The sequence below is a fragment of the Neopelma chrysocephalum genome, unplaced genomic scaffold, assembly GCF_003984885.1.
Source record: "Neopelma chrysocephalum unplaced genomic scaffold, ASM398488v2 Primary Assembly neopelma1_96545, whole genome shotgun sequence".
In the NCBI taxonomy this organism is placed as follows: domain Eukaryota; kingdom Metazoa; phylum Chordata; class Aves; order Passeriformes; family Pipridae; genus Neopelma; species Neopelma chrysocephalum.
This window is the reverse complement of record NW_020925190.1, coordinates 778,788-798,830: the sequence shown is the minus strand read 5'-3', so window position 1 is coordinate 798,830 and position 20,043 is coordinate 778,788. Positions and strand designations below refer to the sequence as shown.

The window sequence follows — 20,043 nt, the reverse complement described above, 5'->3', positions numbered from 1 at the left end:
TTAATTCTGGAAGTTTAACTTGTAACATATGTGGAGTGTGGACCTTTATTAACACTCCGTGACTCGCTTGAAGTAATTGCCTTGCAGTGATAGTATGGTTTTCTGTATACCTGTGATAGCACAGCTTAATATCAGACCTACCAGAGTCAGCAAAAGGATAGGGAATAAGCAGTCTCCTGAAGAGTGCGAAGAGCAAGCTAAGAAACACAACCACCATTACTGAGCTCCCATGGGGATGTGGGTCGCAGCCCCTACATGGTGAGAAAGGGAGGTTGCCTGGAGGTTGCCTGGAGCAGAGGGACCTTTTGGGGAAGCCAAGCTTTTCTGAGCTTCCAAGTGAAGCTGCTTATGCATGCTAGTTTAACATTTTAGTCATCATTGCTATAGAAACCCTTTTCTCTTATGCCTTATGTCCCTACCAGTAAAGTAAGCAGCAGGCACAGCTAGAAGTGCACTGTACTTGCCAGAGGGAGAACACGGGTTACTGAACTTGCCCCCCACCCCAATTCAGGAGTTACTAACAGGAGAATTCACAATAGCCCACTCTCTGAGGTCAGCCTGCATAGAATCTCAACTGAGACATTAAGGGCAAGATGTGTAATATGAAGGGGCACACCAAAGTTCCATAGACCAGAAGTACTGGAACAAAGCTTTGAATGCTCACAGGCAGTCCCTCCTCACTCATCTACTCATTAAGCAAGGGCTGCCAAGTCACTTAGGGAGACAGTACTTAGGCAACTAAAAAAGCACACAATATTTCAGAAAAATCTACTGCTTTTGCTAATGAACTTCCAGTTTAAAAAAAAACAAACAAACATTTCAGGCCTTATAGCTTCCCTGGCCCCAGCTTCAAGATTTGCAAGCACTAGCTATATTACCTGTGAAATACAGATAACATTTTATTTCATGCTATTATAAGGCTTATGATATAATCATTAAAGAAATGTCACAACAACTAACCTGTGGCAAAGACAGAAGGATATTCAGCAGTGCTGAAGAAAAGCTGTATGTGATCTGATGCAATTCACTTCACAAATGTCATGTCTTTGAAAAGTGTAAAAATGCATGTACATCAAACTTGTAATGTTGTGCAAACTTTTAGGCTATGAAATTGCACAAATCAGAATAATTGCAGATTAGAAGAAGCTGAAGAAGCTCTTCTGATTTTGCATAAATGCAGTTAAGTTTCTTTTACTAGCTATCTTGAAAAGATATAAACCTTGGGAATGCTAATGTTCATAGGTGACTAATAAGTTTCACAGACTGCATTAAAATGTCAGCAGGAGTAAGAGCAATCCTGACCAGCCATAAAATGTCAATACCTGTGTGACACTGTCACAGTCTGTTTGAGACTGCGGAGTGGACAGCATGGTGCTTCGAGTTGGCATTGCTGCAAATGCCTGTCCTGAGTACTTCTCTTGTATCTATGAAGGCTGATGAAGGCTTTAGGCATCAGCTGTTTTAGGCACTTTTGCTGTTTAACTGGGTGGGCAGTCTACGTGAGAAGTAATCTGGATACAGTCTTTTGGTGCGGTTTCCAAGGCTTTTCCAGAAATCTGCCCCAGCTGTTTAGCTGTTGTCATATGTGAATCCTATAATGTTTCATAATCAGAGCTTTAAATTGTGAACAAATTATTTTTTCCTTAGAGAAAAGCAATATAAGTTAGGGTGCACTTTCTGAATTTGTTTTAATATCAATACAATGCAAAATGTAGGGGGTATTATGACCATCTTTGCAGTCTCTAAGACATTTCTAGGGAATAATGCTGCTTTTATAGATGGGGAGAACAGTTTCCCACAGTGGGAAATCATCTCCTTATATGTCCTTAAACAAGGTTATTGCCTGTTATTTAAGAATAGCTGTACTTCCTGTTTTCTATCACTTCAGTATCTCTTATGCTGTTGAGTGAGTCAACAGCTGCTTGACTGAGCTGAGAAGAGGGTCATCTTCAGTTTGTTCCTCTCTCTCTCTCACATGCAAAATCTAGATGTGCTTATGTACCCTCTCTTACCTCTTTTCTTTCTATTTGTGCAGCTAGAACATGTGCTGGAAATAGTCTTAAAGGCTTTTCCTTGTAAAAAGCTGTGGTAATGTTAGAGTATAAATACAACATAGGTACTGAATCTATACACTACTTCAAAGAATAGAATATATTTTCAAAGAATATAATTTATTTTCAAAATTTTAAATGCTTTGAGTTTAGAAACTGAATAGTAGAACAGCTGCTAGTAATTATTTCAAAGTAAGCTTTAAATTTTGTATTTTTGAATGAGGGTGTGGAAATCTGATGTTTTACTGATCTGAGCTAATTCATGTTTTATTTTCTAGATAATGTCCCACTACATTAGTGTGTTTTGAGTATACTTACTTCACATTTGATTTTATTCTTTTAAATGTGGATACAGACAGGAGGGGTTTACTTAATTTAAATACTGTCAACCGTGTTTGTTTGTGTTTTTTAAACTTTTTTTTTTCTGAAAATAAAACTCTTTTTAATGTATTCTTTTCAGGGAGAGGAAGGGGAGTTACTAGCTATTTGGGGTATGGAATTAAGTCATTTTCATCATCTTTTCTGGTATTAACAGCCTTTAAAGTATATGGATCCTTTTTCAAGGCTGGTTTGAGAACAGCTATGCTAAAAGGAACCCATTAGTTAAAACAAGCTTGTCAATAACTCTGCTTCTGCTCTCCAAGGGTTGCAGGGGGAGAGCTCTTCGACTTCTTAGCCGAGAAAGAATCTCTCACGGAGGAAGAAGCCACAGAATTTCTCAAACAGATACTTAATGGCGTTCAGTATCTCCACTCTCTGCAAATCGCCCACTTTGATCTTAAGGTGTGTTAAGCTGATAAAAACTTCCAACAACTGTAAGCAACATCCGTTAAAATCCTTTGTCATACTAGCCACAAATCAGCCATCATGCAGATCTTGGGCGTAGCTGTGTTTTGCTAGCTTTGTTTTTATGTAGACAGAGAAAAGCTCAGCCATTGGAAAGAAGTTACTGTAAATAGTTCCCGTCTGTTTTTAATGTAAGATTCTTCAGGGGAAATGGAGGCTTCTGACGAAATTAAACTATTCTGAGAAAACAAACCTGAAATAAAAATGAGAACTATGATTTATTTTTTTTTAATGAGAATGGGATCTGGATGAAACATTCTGAACAGGATGACTTTTTTAACTGATGGGTTTGGGGTTTTTTGTTTGCTGTTCATGTGAACATGTTCACATGAATATTATTTATAGGCACTAAATTGAAAATGTACGTAGTTAAATACAAAGATTTTTGTGGAGAAGACAGCAGATAATTTCCTTTTCTGGTTTTTTCCTTTTGGGGCTTTAATGTTTGTTTTCAGAAAAGCTGTTAAATGCATCCTTTTGGTAATGAAAGCAGAGCTTTTAGTATCTAAACTCAGCTACTGCTTTTTAATGTTTCAGAATCTTTTCCTCCGTAAGATCTCTTTCAGAGGTAGGCAACTAAACTTTCCATGAAGTCTGCTGAAATTGGCAGTTATATCTATAATAGGAAAAGGAGTCATGATATTACATTGCAGTGTAGTTCTGAAAGGGTTTGCCGTGTTTTGGGGGTGAGGTAGGGAAAGGAATGGATTTCAGGGTAAGCACACCTTTTCCAATTTTCTCTACATTACCTCAGTGATATATTTGGTCTTTGTGTGACAGTCGGCAAGAGAAAAGAATTGTAAAGCTAATAAGGAATATATTTCTTAAAATGTGAAATGTGAATTTTTACCAAGGTGTTTGTAATAAAACAAGTCATCCCTACACTGGATACCAAAAATTTGTAAATTAAAAGAGGCAGCAAAAATTGAAATGTGCAGAACAATAAAAGTATGCTATAGAAATGCAAGGAGGAAATGAAGAAAATTGCATTTGCACATATCAGCTGCTGTGTTTGGGAAAGAGAGGTAAAAGAAGAGTGATTAAGAAGAGCTGTCCTTAATGACTTCAGAAGTCCTTAACAATGTGAACAGAATGGATGTAGCTCCAGGACCTCTTCAGAGCACACCATCTTATGGACATGACAGGATATGGAGATTAAGTAGCTCGTTCTGTATGGTAGTTAAAGTGATGCAGTGTAGAAGCAGGCTATGTTGCTGATAATCTTGACATTTTATCTTTTTTGTTCTGGTTTTGCAAATCTTTGGTGTAAAGTAATCAAAAGTCCATATTTCAAAATAAGGTAGTAAAGACAGGACATCCTGCTCTTTTTCCTTTTTTGAAAGTATGTTGAGCCTTAAAATCTGGGAGCCAGACCACTCCAAAAGTTTCCCTGGTAGATCCAAAGGCAATAAGATGTACCTGCCTGATTGCTTATGTGGTGTGAAAGAAAACTCTTTCAGGGACTAATATAAACCTAGCCCAGTAACTAGGTTTTTGTTTCTTGCAAGCTCCCAACACTGCTGGAATGGCTGTAGTGAGGGGCTTTACTGAAGGCAGTGTGTTTCACTTAGGGTCAGTCCACATGAAAACTGCAACTGTGGTATGTACAAGAAGTAAAGTCATGGCTCTGTGGAAATCATAGCACTCCAGCATCAACATGAAACTCTATTTTACCGTAGTTGATATTTAGCATATGTTAGATCATAATAGGAAAAGACAGGATTTTTCTGAGGGTCTAAAGGAGGTAAAGAGAAGTGTTCAGTGCTGACAAATACTGATACCTATGTGTAATCTCTCTTTCTTTCCCCCTTCGTCCTTCTCAAAGCCTGAAAATATAATGTTGTTGGACAGGAATGTACCAAAGCCTCGAATCAAGATTATTGACTTTGGCTTAGCCCACAAAATTGACTTTGGAAATGAATTCAAAAATATCTTCGGAACACCAGAGTTTGTTGGTGAGAAAACTGTTTTTTCTTCAAACTATTTTGTCTCAGTCTCTGAAGCAGAATTTGTGGCTTAGCTTGGTTTACTGATTTACAGATTATGTAATTTGTGTGTAATTCATGACATTTTGAAATTTAAATAAGCAATTTGGAGCATTCAGTTTCAACTTAGACTTACATTAAGGTATTCATCTATCAGCATCTTAGCTTATCACCTCTGACATACATAGGCTCAGAGTCAGAACTAGATATGTTCTTTGACAAGGTACTGATCTTCCTGCTTTTTCCTTTAGCTCCTGAAATAGTAAATTATGAACCTCTTGGTCTTGAAGCAGATATGTGGTAAGTTATTGGACCTTACCTGAAATAAATCTCTCATGGTTATTCTTATGTTCTAACCTTTTTTTTTCTCTCCTCTCTCTCTTTCCATCTGTTTCTCTCTCCTCTCCCACATCCTTTTTTTATCTGTTTTTCCTTCAATCCAGGAGCATTGGTGTAATAACTTATATTCTGTAAGTACCAAGATCTATGGGTGGTTCTTGCAAATGCTGTTGTTTTTTAATTCTGATTCTGTCATCTGGGGTTTTGGTGGTGTCTGTACAAGTAAAGCCATTTTGATTGCACATCCTGATTCAAGTTGTATGATAATAAAGCCTGTAGTGAAATTATTGAAAGAATTGCCATTGATCAGCATTGAGATAGCATTGGAAACTCTTCAAATCTATAGGTGACCGTCCTAAATCTTTATCTTGACCAGTATTCTTTGAAATTGCAGCAAAGCTTTTTGCTCTGCTAGATCACATCTTCCTGAAAGCATGTTTGCAGCCTTAAAGCGGAAAATAGAAATGTTCACTTTGTGCTGTTATTTGATCTCAGAGGGTTGAAGCAGCAATGCTACAATATGAAATGAGAGAAATGTTCTGCCTTTCTTGCAGTCTAAGTGGTGCATCTCCATTTCTTGGAGAAACCAAACAGGAAACATTAGCAAATGTGTCTGCTGTGAATTATGAATTTGAAGAAGAATTCTTCAGTAATACCAGTGCCCTAGCTAAAGATTTCATACGAAGACTTCTAGTCAAGGATCCAAAGTGAGTTGTTTTATATGTGTATGCACTTTTGCAGCATATGTATCTAGTATTTCAAATTACATGATATTTTGAGATGTTAGTTTAATGAACATAAGGCAGTATGTATTTTTTACTATCTGAACAGTTCTGTCTTTTATTGTCTTAAAGGAAGAGAATGACTATTCAAGACAGTTTGCTGCATCCTTGGATCAAGGTTAGCGTGTAATTCATTCTCTATTGTCCTGTTTTTAATCATTCCTCATTTCATACTATGCATTCACTTTTCAAGTTCCTTAACAAGGAAGATTGGCATAATTGTTTAATATAACTTACTGTTTTGGAAAGCTCTCTGTATGAAATCTAGCACCTGCAGAATGTAGGCTTCATTAATATATGGTCTATGTAAGTTAGCAATAGGGAAGTAGTCCACCACTGAGTTTAAAAACGTGCTAAGGCAAAGAAGCTAACCTTCAGAGGACATTGCATTGACAAAGATACATTCTCTGAATCCAGTCCAAATTCCTCTAATTTTTCATCTTCTAAACCCCTTATTTAGATTGGGGAAAAAAGAGCGATCTCTGTTTTGTCCTTCCCCTAGACTGAAGAAAGCACTTCTTCTGTGGTGGTAGCCCACTTCTTCAGTGTTTCAATGTTTGGTTTGGAGCAAGCTGTTGTGGTGCTACTGGGCTGAGACGGAGAAAATGGCACCTATCATCCTTTTTAATGTGTATAGTAATACCTGGCAGTTAATTTTTTTAATTCCGTATCCCACTCTGATTGTGACTAGTAAACCCCTTCAGTGCCATTGATTTCCGAGGTCTTGGAGATGCACAGTGGGTATTTGACTCTATTCCACTTCCTAGAGAACCACTTAGCAGAATATTTATCTGTGTCACAGCTGCTCCAGTTCGCAGTACAACATCCTAGAGCAGACATTTCTGCATCAGTATGCCAAACACTTTGCTGAATTTTTGCTTAGGTAATCTTAAATAGTTGAAATGTATTGAACATATTGAAATGATATTTTAAACCACTGCAGCAGGAATTGTCCAGGTTTGTCTCTCGGGGACCAAGGCCCACACTCCTGCAAAGAGACGGGTTGTTTTGTACCCTGTTACTTTGCTTTGTATCTTAACTTTCCAGGCATTCTACTCACACCCCACTGGTCTTATCCTCTTTTCCCCTTTCCCATCACTATCTTCACCTATATTTCCACGGTGGTTAAAACTAGATGATCGTTAAGGTCCATCCCAACGCAAGCCTTTCCATGATTTCTCTAAAAAATGACGTTCAAATATGGGATCATAACATGGAAAATTTCATATGCTCCACTAGTCATTGGTTGTTAGTTTCAGCCATGAGAAAGTTCAAAGGATGCAGCCTTAGAGCTTGCTGCACTGGTAGGTGTGATGTGTTTGGGTTTTTTTTTACTGGGTGAGGGATGTTCAGCAGCATCCAGGTGATTACACTGAGACTGTAACAAAGTTTGACTGCCTTTAAAATCAACCAGGAAACCTTCCCAGAAGACAAGATTTGTCTTAGAAATCAAATGCCTCCATCAGAGAGGGAGGTGAAGGACAAAGCTGAATGTTCTGATGGGTGGTTTTTTGTTGTATTTAAAATGAAAAAAACATGTTTGTATTTTGTATTGTATAGAGTAATCTTAGGTCTGGGTTTCCTTTAGGGCATTTTCTCAAGAAATTCCATCTGTATGCCACACTATACTGTGGATGCTAAAATTATGTGTTTACAACTACTTTATTATTATAGTATGATTAGGATACTATTATAATATGAGTGGAAACCATCACTGAATGACAGTCTTACATACAGAAATTATGGGATATTTTAGAACAGCTTTTTTATTTGCTCGTAGCCTAAAGACACCCAGCAAGCACTTAGCAGAAAAGCTTCTGCAGTGAATATGGAGAAGTTCAAGAAGTTTGCAGCACGACGAAAATGGAAAGTAAGTCATTCAATAATGCATCAAAATGTTGCACATACAAATGCAGTAGCATTGCCTGCTCCAGGGAACCATCAGTGCATATAAGAGTGGAGAAGAAGAAAGAAGAAGCACATTCCCCTGTCATTTGGAGTAAATTAAGTGTTTGAGCATGGTGGTACGGGAGAAAACTTCTTTGTAAATGATCTTCATACAAATGCTTGTGCGTGGATTGTTTGTTTTGTGCTTCTGTTTGGATTATAAATGCCAAAAGAATTTGAAGTTTCAAATGCAATATACAAAGCAGATGGGGATGTTGAAGCCAAACTTCAGTTTGTTTTGCTAAGTCCTTTAAAATGTCTGCAATAGCATCTTATCACAAGTATCTGTTTTAATTTTTTTACATATGGCTTTTTTCTTATTGTTTTTACAAAGCAATCAGTGCGCTTAATATCCTTGTGCCAAAGATTATCAAGATCTTTTTTGTCCAGAAGTAACATGAGTGTCGCTAGAAGTGATGATACTCTGGTAAGTGTGTTCTTATATGTTTAGAATGTTTTACTGCAGATGAAATTTACAAGTTTCCAATTAATAGAAATATTGGGCTATTGAAAATGTACATAATTAATTAATCTCATGTGTAGGAAGAAATCGATTTTAAGGCTACAGAGGTCATTTATCCATAGTATGATCTTCTGCATGGCACAAACCTTGAAATTTACCTTATTGATTACCATGCTGAGGCTGATAACTAGTGTCAAAAATTCATCTGTCTTGGTTTTGAAATTTGATTCAGGAGGATGTTTTGTACTGTAGCAACTGTATTGTGAAAAAGTGGCATTTGAATTTTACTGTACTCATTGTGTACAGTAAAATAATATTCCTTATATTTCATTTTTTTTTTTAAACTGAATACTCAAAATCATCGAGTCCCTCCTGAATCCAATGAATATGAGACAGCAGTATCACAACAAGCAGTTATTTAAGGAGGAAATTTTAAAGTTGGCCAGTATTCAGTTTCTGGTATTACATGTGCCTACTAGTGTTGAGTAGTTAAGAGCAACTGCTGTATGTTTTGCAATTGCAAATGCTTGTAAATCCAAAAGCATTCTTCTTAGCTTACTCCACAAGTTCTAATACATGCTTCATAAATTTCCTGTAATCAGAAAAGAATGTGTGTCAATATGTTTAGATCTGGGTAATATCATCTTTTCTGTGCATTGACAGGATCAAACTTCAAAAATTCTGCAGAGCCCTTTTTATGCATATTATCTTCCCCGTGTCCCTTCTGTGCAACGTGGTGTTCATATTTCCACTTTTCCTTCTCTTTCTGCTTCTGTGCTCTTTATTCTATCTTTTTGCCCTCCTTTTCCTACCCTCTCCCCCACCTCAGCTATCTGTATGTCTTTTAACACTGGATCAGCATTTCACTCCTGTGTTCCAGCAAAAAGGATTGTAGCCTAATGTTAAGTGTCCTAAAAAAATCTGAAACCTCAGGAGAGACGAGGTAAGACCAATCCAAATAATGGGCTCTGTGAATTTTAGTTCTTTTAGTGTATAGGAGAAAAATAAAGTTATACCTGCAGAGGTATCTACATTCTAGATTTTTAACTGATCCATTTGAATAGATGAAAGTTTGGTCCAAAGTACCTCTCCTGTGTTGTATTCTTGGATGGCACAAAACCTGATACTTCACTTGGTATTTGTGTACCTCTTGGTTTTTTTAATGTTCACATATATGCATGGAATTAGTTTCCTGTCATGCAAGTATTACATCTATTGAAAGTCCTAGGAGGAAAAAAAGAATACACCTAATAAAAGAACCTATTTGGAATCTCAGTGAGTAATGAGGATTTATGTGAAGAAGAGGGAAGCAAATTGTACTAGAAAAAGTGTGGGGGTTTTTGGTGTGGGTTTTCGAATAACATACGTACATGTTAGCCATATGTTTCATGAAGGATTACAACTTGCTGCTGAAGCACTCTTTTATAAAAAAATACTTTGAAAATTTTAGGTTTTAATTTTTTTAGACGTCTTGGCAACTGTTGAGATAGAGATTTTTTTCTTGAAGCTAAAAATTTTTCTTCTTTCTCGTTTAATTGCAAGGATGAGGAAGATTCTTTTGTGATGAAAGCTATTATTCATGCCATCAATGATGACAATGTACCTGGATTGCAGCACCTTCTGGGATCTCTGACAAATTACGATGTCAATCAACCCAACAAGGTAGTGTGGGTCTTTGTTGAGGTGCGTGGGGGACTAGCTATAACCCTGTTGGATAGAGCAACATGGTTGTAAAATAGAAATGTAACACCTGAACTGAAAAGATGAGGGGATGGGAAATAATTCTGCCTTTTTTTTAGGAGAAATTCTATCATGTTGTGTGTTCAATCTTCTTAAACTACATTAAAATGGAGCCCAAAATGGAATTTTTTACCTAGGTCTTTGAAAGGTTTTACTCAAGTCTATTATCAAGAAATCTAGTAAATCAGATATCAGCTTTGATTTTTTTTGCAGTTGTTGTTTCTTGTGGCAAATGAAGATGGCAGAACCAGACTGCCAAAACTGATTTTGCAAAGCGTTGCTAGAAACAGAAGTTCCAAAGTGCAAAAAAAGTTTACGTGAAGTTAGATGGTAGCGTTCATTTTCAGTAAAGAAATTGCTTGCCCACTATGGTATTTCAGTGCACTGCTGATGTACTATTGGGAGTCTCGGAGCTGAGGCCAAGAGACCAAATTTCATGTGCTTGTTCTGCTGTTAAACCTTGGATAAATCATCTCCGCCCTGATTTTCACTTTTTTTGAATGGTTACACTGACCTTCATTACAAAGTATTTTGAGAAATATTTATGAAGAACAATATAAAAGTAAAGTGTCTGTTATTTTACTCTGATGAGGTCTTGAACCATTTAAGAAATCACTGTGGTTTTGGTTTTAATGGTGCAGTCCCATTTAACTTTCCTAGATGTTGCTGGTGGCTTTGAGGTGGTGTGGTAGGTACAAAGAAATTGCAAAGAGGAATGTTCTTGCCAAACTAGTCTAATGAGAGCTTAACAGTAATATTCCTAATTTGAAAAGCATACATTTAGTGTGTGATACATCATTTAGTGTGAACTCATCTCAAAAATATGGAAAATTGCTGTGTAATAATTTTTTTTAATAAAGGGATAAATTATTTTCATACAGTATTTCCTGAAGACTTAATTTGAAAGTGGAAATCCAGAGATAACATTCAATGCCTGCCTTCTCTTCCACTCTTTCCTTAATCTTTCAAAAATTAATTATATCATTCTTGCTTGTATTTTGTTGTTAGCATGGAACACCTCCACTACTGATTGCTGCCGGCTGTGGAAACATTCAGATGCTTCAGTTGCTTTTAAAGCGTGGATCTCGTATTGATGTTCAAGATAAGGTTGGGGTTCTGCTTTGTCAACTGTTCTTTATAAGGTTTTCAGTACAGTTAGCAGGAGACAAGTAGTTCAGACCAAGTTGTATTGGAAATTAAAAAATCTGAGCTGTAGATCCTGTTTTCTGTCTTCCACAGCAAAAACATAAACACAAATCTTTAGTAATGTCATTTGTTATGAGTGTATATCCTCTGATTTTGATCACTTTATAAGATGAAGTAATTCAAAGAACACTAATCTTAAAATGTAGTTCATGCTTACAAAACTACCTCAAGCAGGTCGAATTAGTGATCACCCTAAAACAAAAATGTGAACTTTATTTAATATGAAATGATAAATACACACTTTAGCCATGGGGAATACCACAACTAAAACTCATATTTGATGGAGGATATGCTTTGCAACAAGCTTTTATTTCAAAATGTGCTGTAACAGCCTGGTTTTCATTTAAAGCAAACTTGAAGAACTATCTGCTTCTCCATCTAGTACATGGCAAAGTAAGAAGAGGAAAGGTTTTTATCTCATGACTGTTCATTCTAAAAAACTCCCTAACAAGGGAGAAGAGGATTATCCTTGCAAACAGTTAGTAATCCTGTTAATCATCCTTGCATAGAGGTTTTTGTTGTCACTGTCGGTATGTGGGGTTGTTGAACCAATTTGAAATTTTTTTCAGAAGTGAATGTGTTCATATAAGCTTGAATAGCTTTTCAGTGTATCTGTGTACATCTAAGCACATGTGTACCTCAGCTGAACATCTAGAATTAGGATTCTAAATTCATCAATAACTTTTGAAATCAAATATTTTTGGCAGGCTGGATCTAATGCAATCTATTGGGCTTCTCGACATGGTCATGTAGAAACGCTGAAATTTCTCAAAGATAATGAATGTCCTTTGGATGTTAAGGATAAGGTAAGAAAATAGCTCCCTTTTCATGCAGAGAGCATTTTTCTATAGCTTTATCTTAGCAAAGAGAGAGGTTGGAATGATTTTCAACTGGGCCATAATTCCAAGAATGTGACTGGCTTTTTGAGTGTGGTTTTCTGAGCTGACATAGAGGGCTATGATAACAGAGCTTTACAGGAGCTGGATGTACTGATTATTTTCCTGACAAATATTAGCCAAGCGTGCATGTTAAATATGGTGAGTACATGGTGGGTAGGTGGGGAAGTACAAATCTAAATTAATTTTCACTTGACGACTAGATTTCTCATTGGAAATAAGGGTGAAATCGTGATTCTCTTTTTCATTCCTTTTGATTGAAAATCACTTTTGTCTGACAAGTAAATTTGACTGTTATTAAGTTGAGTATAAGGAAGCCTAACAATTTATAACTGATGAGCACTTACCTTGTCTTCAGCAGTGTTATTTGAGCAACATTTGCCCTAGAAACTAGTGGCTGTTAGTCTTATACCATAGCAATGTTTTTATACTAGCCAAAGCTCCAGTACAGAAGCAATTATACTTGTGAAACCACTTGCTTTGTTGAGGAAACTAGTGCAAGGCAAAGTACTTTAGGAAAATTAGTGTTTGAGTCCTGATAGGGCTACTACGAAAGAGATTACTCTCTTAATAAAAATACCATTTCTTTTTCATATAATTTCAAAAAAGTGTTGTAAATAATTAGACGTAATGACCAAAATGCACCAGGATGTACTAAGGTGTGCTAGGCCAGTTCCTTACATTTGAATATGCAGGGGGTGGGAGGTGCATATGGAAATAGTATGAATAGAAATAGGACATCTGTTTCAACACCAATTGCACACACAGCTTCCTCTTCATATTGCTCAGAAATCCCATTGTGGCTGTGATTTGGAACTAATAACGTGGGAAATAGGTTCTGTAAAAAGAAAGCCTTTGAAGAAATAACTACTTGTCAGGTGGTGGTGTATCATGCACATCTGAGTTGTGGGAGAGGGAGGAGTATCCCATGCAGCACACAGGCACTCAGGTTGTACACGATGTACAGGCAGTGTATATCTAGGGGTGACATATGAAATTACACTGGCATGTTCTGTAATTGCAGTCTGGGGAGACCGCTCTCCATGTTGCAGCTCGGTATGGGCACGTGGATGTGGTTCAATTTCTCTGTAGCATTGGATCCAATCCAAACTTTCAAGACAAGGTGAGTCATGAACACTGGGTTTTTTCAACAAACAAGGCTTTGTATGAGTGGTCAAAACTTTAAGTCTTGCCTTGTAGCCTCTGGCATGTTAGCATTTGAAAAAAAACAACAGAATTATGGAGGTTTTGATAGCTCTTAATAGATGAAGACTATGCAAAAAACCTGCAAGAACCTGCTACTGTTATGAAACACAAGTTCTCTCAAAAATGAAAGCTTAAAGATGGAGAAACTCAGCACTGCAAAGGAATGGATAGTGGTATGTGCTCTGTCAGTTCAGCTGAAGATTTTTATTAGTTTTCGCCTTGATTTCTGCTTAGTTTTAGCTGCCATGGGATTTTTCTGCAGTGTCAAGCTCATTTTTGAAAATGAGTGGAGGGCTTGGGAGAGTTTGTTTAAAGCTCTGTTGTCAAAAAACAAGAAGGAAGAGGCTTAATAGAAAAAGAAAATCCATTTGACCCAAATTTAACTGTGACCCAAATTTTAAGCCTCCCCAGGTGCTTAGTCCTCTAGGACTACCTTTATATTTTTCAAGCAGCCCTAGGCCAAAGAATCACAGGACGTGCTCTTTGTCTATTTCTTTATGCTCAGATTTTTACAGAAACCTTGAGTACAGTCCAAGTCCTCTGCTATTTTCAGCATCAATTGTCTCCTTATTGATATTTGCCAGGTACAGAAAGGAGATCCCACTTCTTAGAATTTGATCCAGTTACTTCTTTGTTGGGTTTTAGTCCTCCCTGCTTTTCAGTGGGCTACTTCTAGCATATTTTTGTGAAACATTTGAGTTTCTTAATGGTGTTCCACCTAGCTGTTCTGATGTACAATGAGATTGAAGGTGAATGTTTTGAAGTTTCCTAGGTTCAAGCAAAAACCCTGGTAAGCAGGGTGATCTGCCTCAAACTGCAAGTCTAGTGGGATTTGCATCTCCTTGGCGATCCACCTGTTTTAAACACTGGATTAGTCTCTCAACACACAGGATGTAGAAGTTGCTTGTGAATTAGGATCAGTTTTCTAGTGAGAGACCAAGACAGTTAGCTTCAGGAGCATGGATACATTTAAAGTAGGTTTGCTGACATGGAAGGTATCATAATCACTTGGTATGTCAGGTGAGGTTATTCTTGCTTTGAGTGTGTCAGCATTAGAAATTACAACATCTTTTTATAGGGCTTACTTAGCAGACTGTTCTTTTTTTTCATGTCATCTTTCTGTATTTTAAAGCTGGGAATTGTTCTCCCTCATATTTGGTTCAGCTCTGTTTTTTTTAATTTTCCATGTTGGCAGGAAGAAGAAACTCCACTGCATTGTGCTGCTTGGCACGGCTACTATTGTGTTGCCAAAGCACTCTGTGAAGCAGGTTGCAATGTGAACATTAAAAACAAAGAAGGGGAGACTGCACTCTTGACAGCCTCTGCTAGGGGTTACCATGATATTGTGGAATGCTTGGCAGAACACAGGGCTGACCTTCATGCAACAGACAAGGTTAGTTACGTTCAGAGGTCACAAGTGTCACAGAGACATATCTTGGAATTGCTTCAAGTGCTGCCAGTCAGTACTGTTTCTGTGATGTGAATTTTCTTTCTCAGCAGTTCACGCAGAGACTGTTGATGGCTGCAATAGTCTTTAAGGTTGTTCACTGATTATTTTTCTGTGCTTGGGTTTTTGCAGATTGTAGTGGGTTCCTGTAGCTGGGTTTTGGCAGTGGGGGGGCTACAGGGGTGGCTTCTGTCAGAAGCTGCTAGAAGCTTCCCCTGTCCTGTGGAGCCAATGCCAGCCGGCTCCAGGACGGGTTTCCTGCCACTGGCCAAGGCCAAGCCAATCAGGAGTAATAGTAACTCCTCTGTGATAACATATTCAAGAACAGAAGGTTGTTGAGCAGAAAGAATTCCAGTCAGCGAAGAGCAGAGTGAGAACATGTAAACAACAAGGTGGACACCAAGGTCAGTGCAGAAGGAGGGGCAGGAGGTGCTCCAGGCACCAGAGCTGAGGCCCCTGCAGCCTGTGGTGCAGACCATGGTGGAGCAGCTGTGCCCCTGCAGCCCATGGAGGACCATTGGGGTGGAGAGACCCACCTGCAGCCCATGGAGGAGCCCATGCTGGAGCAGGTGGATGCATGAAGTAGGCTGTGACCCTGTAGGAGGCCCAAGATGGAGCGGGGTCCTGCCGGAGACCTGCAGCCCGTGGAGAGGGAAGCCTACACTGGAGCAGGTTTTGCCCGGGTAGGACTTGTGGCCCCTGTGGGGGACCCACGGTGGAGCAGCTCATTCATGAAGGACTGCACCCCATGGAGGAGTGACCCACAGGACAGCAGTTTGGGAAGAACTGTTGCCTATGGGATGGACTCATGTTGGAGAGGTCCATCAAGGACTGTGTCCCGTGGAGGGACCCCGTGGGAGCCGGGGAAGGACTCCTCTCCCTGAGCAGCGGCAGAAACAACAACTGACCGTAACCCCCATTTCCCGTCCCCCTGTACTGCTGGGGGGGAGGAGGGAGAACATGGAAGGAAGGAGGGATAGGGGAAAGGTGTTTTTAAGACTGTTTTATTTCTCACTCTTTGGCTCTTATCCTGAGAGTAATAAATTTAAATAATATCCCCCCTTTGAGTCTGTTTTGCCTGTGAAAGTAATCAGTAAGTGACCTCTCCCAGCTGTTATCTCAACTCATGAGTTCTTAGCTGTTTTTTTTTTCTCTCTCCTCTATCCAGTTGCAGAGGGAGAGTGAGAGAGTTAGTGGGTACCTGGTATCCAGCCACGCTTAACCCACTACAGTGATTCATTAGCTCCTTATCAGTTACCACTTCATGAGTAACACTCTTTGAAAAATGGTAGGAACATTGGGTTCTGTAATTGGCAACAAACTATCAACCTAAAAGAGCTGGATGTGCTGGTTGCCTTTGATTCCTACGGATTAGACAAATCATGCTCATTTCCAATAAAAACTATTTAAAAATATGATTCCATTTGATTCAGAATAAGTATTTGTCTTTCATGGTGTAATCCCAACAAATAAATTTGGAATTTCATTGCTTATAGTTTTGGTATGGTTGTCCTTTTAGCTACCTTTATTGCCAACATTAACTAAATAGTTATTAAAGTAAGTTCAGAAAAAACTTTTTGCTTCTAAAACAATTAAATTGTTTTTTCCAGTTACATCGTCTCTTTAAGTTGTTACACAGTTGTCTATCTCTAAAATTACTGACCACTAAGCAGATTGCATGACTTTTGCATCACTAACTTCTATCAGTAAACACTGGAGTTTTCAATAGAATTTACGATATTCATCTGGTTGTTACAGTTGGTCACTATCTCCTAGGAAAGCTGTTAGTACAGAATGTGTGTTTGCATTTCATCCATTCCACTGCAAAGCCCAGTGGCTTAATAGAAATATGCTTTTATCCCAAGGTTTATTTGTTCTGACAGATACTGTACATCTCCCTGCCTCCACCTTCAAATTAAAAACCATTGTATTTCCTGAGGCAAGGTGATGCATCCAGTTACATGAGATTGATTAGCAATTTGCTAAATTACTTTGATTTTTAGCATTATTAGATTTCACTTACAAGCTGTCTTGTGATTTCAGGATGGCCATATAGCCCTGCATCTTGCTGTAAGAAGATGTCAAACAGAAGTAGTTAAAACTCTCATCAGTCAAGGATGTTTTGTAGATTTCCAGGACAGACATGGCAACACTCCCTTGCATGTGGCCTGCAAAGATGGGAACATACCTATTGTGATGGCACTCTGTGAAGCAAATTGTAGTTTGGATGTCACTAATAAGGTAAATGGAATATGGGTGCTGTACTACATTGTTTAATAGCTCATCTATTGCATTAGATGACCTTTTAAAGTTCTCTAATATGAAAAGGTCTTTCCTTTGATTTTTCTGTCTCTTAAAATGGACAAATGCAAAGCATTAAAATACTTGCCTCACAAATTTACCTAAGATGTTTCAGTTGAATAAATTATTCAAGATCCATGAAGAAAGAACCCAGGTGAATTATCACAGTATATTTTGCCGCTCAACTCTTAACATTGAAGGATATACCAACCTTCTTCCCTAGCCGTATAGCTTTGCTTTATGCAGATTGCATCTAGATGCTGAAGAACAGATGATGAAATGCATTGCTGCTGGCCTTGATTTCATATGTAACAGTAATTTATACACAGAATTGAAGACTGGTACATTTCTATGAAAAATCTGCTAAATGTTGGAAGTCTAAAAATATTGATTGCAGTGATTATTGGTGGCTGACTGCCAACTAGAAAGGCAAGCAATCCATAATTGTTGTAATCTTCCCAAAAAGAATGTTTAATTGCCTGCCCCTTAACTTCGAGACACTAGTGCCTTGTTTGCTGCTTCTGTTGTGCTTGTGCTGCAGTGTATGGGATTAACTAAATGTGATGCTTTACAGGTTTAACATTGTGGCTTTCCTTCTAGAGATCTTTAAGAGAAAAATAAGCTGTTTCAGGAAACTTTAGTTTGAATAGGTCGAGGTCAGCCACTGAACTCTGCTGACAGGCTGTTGTGCTTAGGGCTTGATATTTAGGTCTGAATGTCTTTTTCTGCCCTATTTAAATTTTATGTATGCTTCAAAGTTTAAAAGTTACTTATAGGAATCTTTATGTTGCTATCTACAATTTGTTTGATTCAGGTATTGTAGCTTCTTTGTGTTTTTTTTTCTGGAAAAGTGCATATTCTGGCAATAACACTTTGCTAGTTAACACTTCTATTTATTTCCAAAGCACTGGCAGTTTATTAGCCAGCTAAAAAGAGTAATAAGGCTTTTGACTTGAGGATTGTCCAGTGCAGTCACTTTTGGTTTCAATAATTAAAATCATCAGTTGTCAAATGAAAAAAGTTAAAACCAGAAGTGGGTGTTGTGACGACCTGTTGTCAGTGAAGAAATTAATGAAAAAAAGAAAAAAATTGGGGAAGCAATACTTTACAGTACCCTCCCTCTGTCACCAAAAAACCCATAACCTTTCAGGCTGCCTTCTTTCATTCATTCTTTTTATTCCTTTGGATGGAAGAGAGAGACTGCAGATGTGTAATCTTCAGTAATACTTGGATTGAAACAGAACCTAGGGTTTTAAAGGTTAAAGAATTAGTGTTGTTTAAGTGGTTCATATTTAATTAAGAAAAATGCAATTAAATTTTCTGGAATTAGAAAGACATTCTCAAATATAGCCAAAAAAACTCTAAAGGATTCCTCCACAGTTGTGAGGGGTTTTGCTATAAAGTTGTTTCCCATTTTTTAAATAGTCATTGTATCCTTTGTTTTTAATTGCGCTTTAGGTAGCTGTGCTTAAGCTGTAATCAAAAGTACTTTTTCTTGCAGTTTTGCAAGACCTTTGCTGTGTATCAGGATGTATAATTTTATAATATGTTTGATTATTAGTAATAAAATTTGAAATGAAGTTCTTTAACTAATGTAATGACACTTCTTTCTCCATGTTAGTATGGAAGAACACCTTTACATCTGTCAGCAAACAATGGCATTCTTGATGTTGTCCGGTTCCTTTGTGTTACCGGTGCCAATGTGGAAGCAATAACCTCTGTAAGTATTGAGAATTGTTGTTATTCTTGCTTCTTTTATGCATGACAGTAGGAAATGAACTAATAGAGAGGTGTAGGAAAAGAATAATACATTTTGAAATTTAAAAAAAAAGGAGTCTGTTGACTGTCATACCACATGAGTAGTATATGTTATATCTCAATTGTCTACTTTTTCCCATCTTACAACTAAATTTGGAACTGATTATGGTACAGTACAGCTACTACTTTGTCTACACATAATAATTTCTTCACCTAAGAATTACTTTTATGTATCATTAGATTTTCTATAAGTGCAGTGGGCCACTGTCATTAATATGTACATCATTTCACATCACATTTAAGATATATACTAATGCATGGTATGTATCTTAAATATTTTTCTTGCTTTCATGGACTCAAAAAGATCTATTTTTGTGATGGGAGATGTGTGGTTGCATGGATAAGTTAACTAGCCTGCAAGTATCCTTGTAAAACAAATTGTTCATGTCAGATCATCCAGCACTGCTGCTTCCAATTAGTATCACTGAAGGTATTTTTGTTTCTCAGTAAGGTGAGAAACATCCTCCTAACTGACATATCCACAGCAGGAATGAAGTGTCCTTCATCATGCACACCTCATAAATGCATGATACATTATAGACATCGTACACACCATTATGTGTGTTTTGAACAAAATACCCATATTTTATTTTCTGATCCATTAGATCACATTTCATTGCTACTCACCATAACCAATGTATTCTGCTCAGAAATGACTTTTGGTCTGTATATTGAAAACATGTTGTCATTAGATTTTAGTTGAGTTCAAGTTTTTCAAAGTTCTTGTTCTAACAAATTATTCCTGAGACAGCTGCAATGGAGGGGAAAAAGGAGAAAACTTCTGTAATATTTGGTAGAAAATACAAAAATTTTTGTTGTTTTCCTCTAGATTTAGCACTGCAGTTTTTTCCTCTAAGCATGTATCTTACATAGCAGGAGAATACCAGTGCACTTGGAATTGTGGCTTAAGCAAGTTTAGCACCTAATTACTTTTTGATAACTACTGGATTGTAATTGCCACGTCTCCTATTAATCAATAGTAATGAACTGTGCGTGCAGTGCACTTGGTGAGATTT

General features: G+C 37.6%; 1 protein-coding gene across 1 annotated transcript in view; it reads left to right on the top strand.

Annotated features, from left to right (window-relative positions):
• The window catches only part of DAPK1 (death associated protein kinase 1), a 93,993-nt gene that overhangs the window by 52,066 nt on the left and 21,884 nt on the right, over positions 1-20,043 (top strand). Inside the window, exons 4-18 of the mRNA XM_027708835.1 lie at positions 2,696-2,834; positions 4,723-4,852; positions 5,134-5,182; positions 5,326-5,352; positions 5,776-5,928; positions 6,076-6,121; positions 7,784-7,873; positions 8,285-8,377; positions 9,956-10,075; positions 11,162-11,260; positions 12,067-12,165; positions 13,280-13,378; positions 14,657-14,854; positions 16,952-17,149; positions 18,831-18,929. Of these exons, the coding sequence (XP_027564636.1) occupies positions 2,696-2,834; positions 4,723-4,852; positions 5,134-5,182; positions 5,326-5,352; positions 5,776-5,928; positions 6,076-6,121; positions 7,784-7,873; positions 8,285-8,377; positions 9,956-10,075; positions 11,162-11,260; positions 12,067-12,165; positions 13,280-13,378; positions 14,657-14,854; positions 16,952-17,149; positions 18,831-18,929 (1,639 nt within the window). The remainder of the gene's footprint in view (positions 1-2,695; positions 2,835-4,722; positions 4,853-5,133; positions 5,183-5,325; positions 5,353-5,775; positions 5,929-6,075; positions 6,122-7,783; positions 7,874-8,284; positions 8,378-9,955; positions 10,076-11,161; positions 11,261-12,066; positions 12,166-13,279; positions 13,379-14,656; positions 14,855-16,951; positions 17,150-18,830; positions 18,930-20,043) is intronic.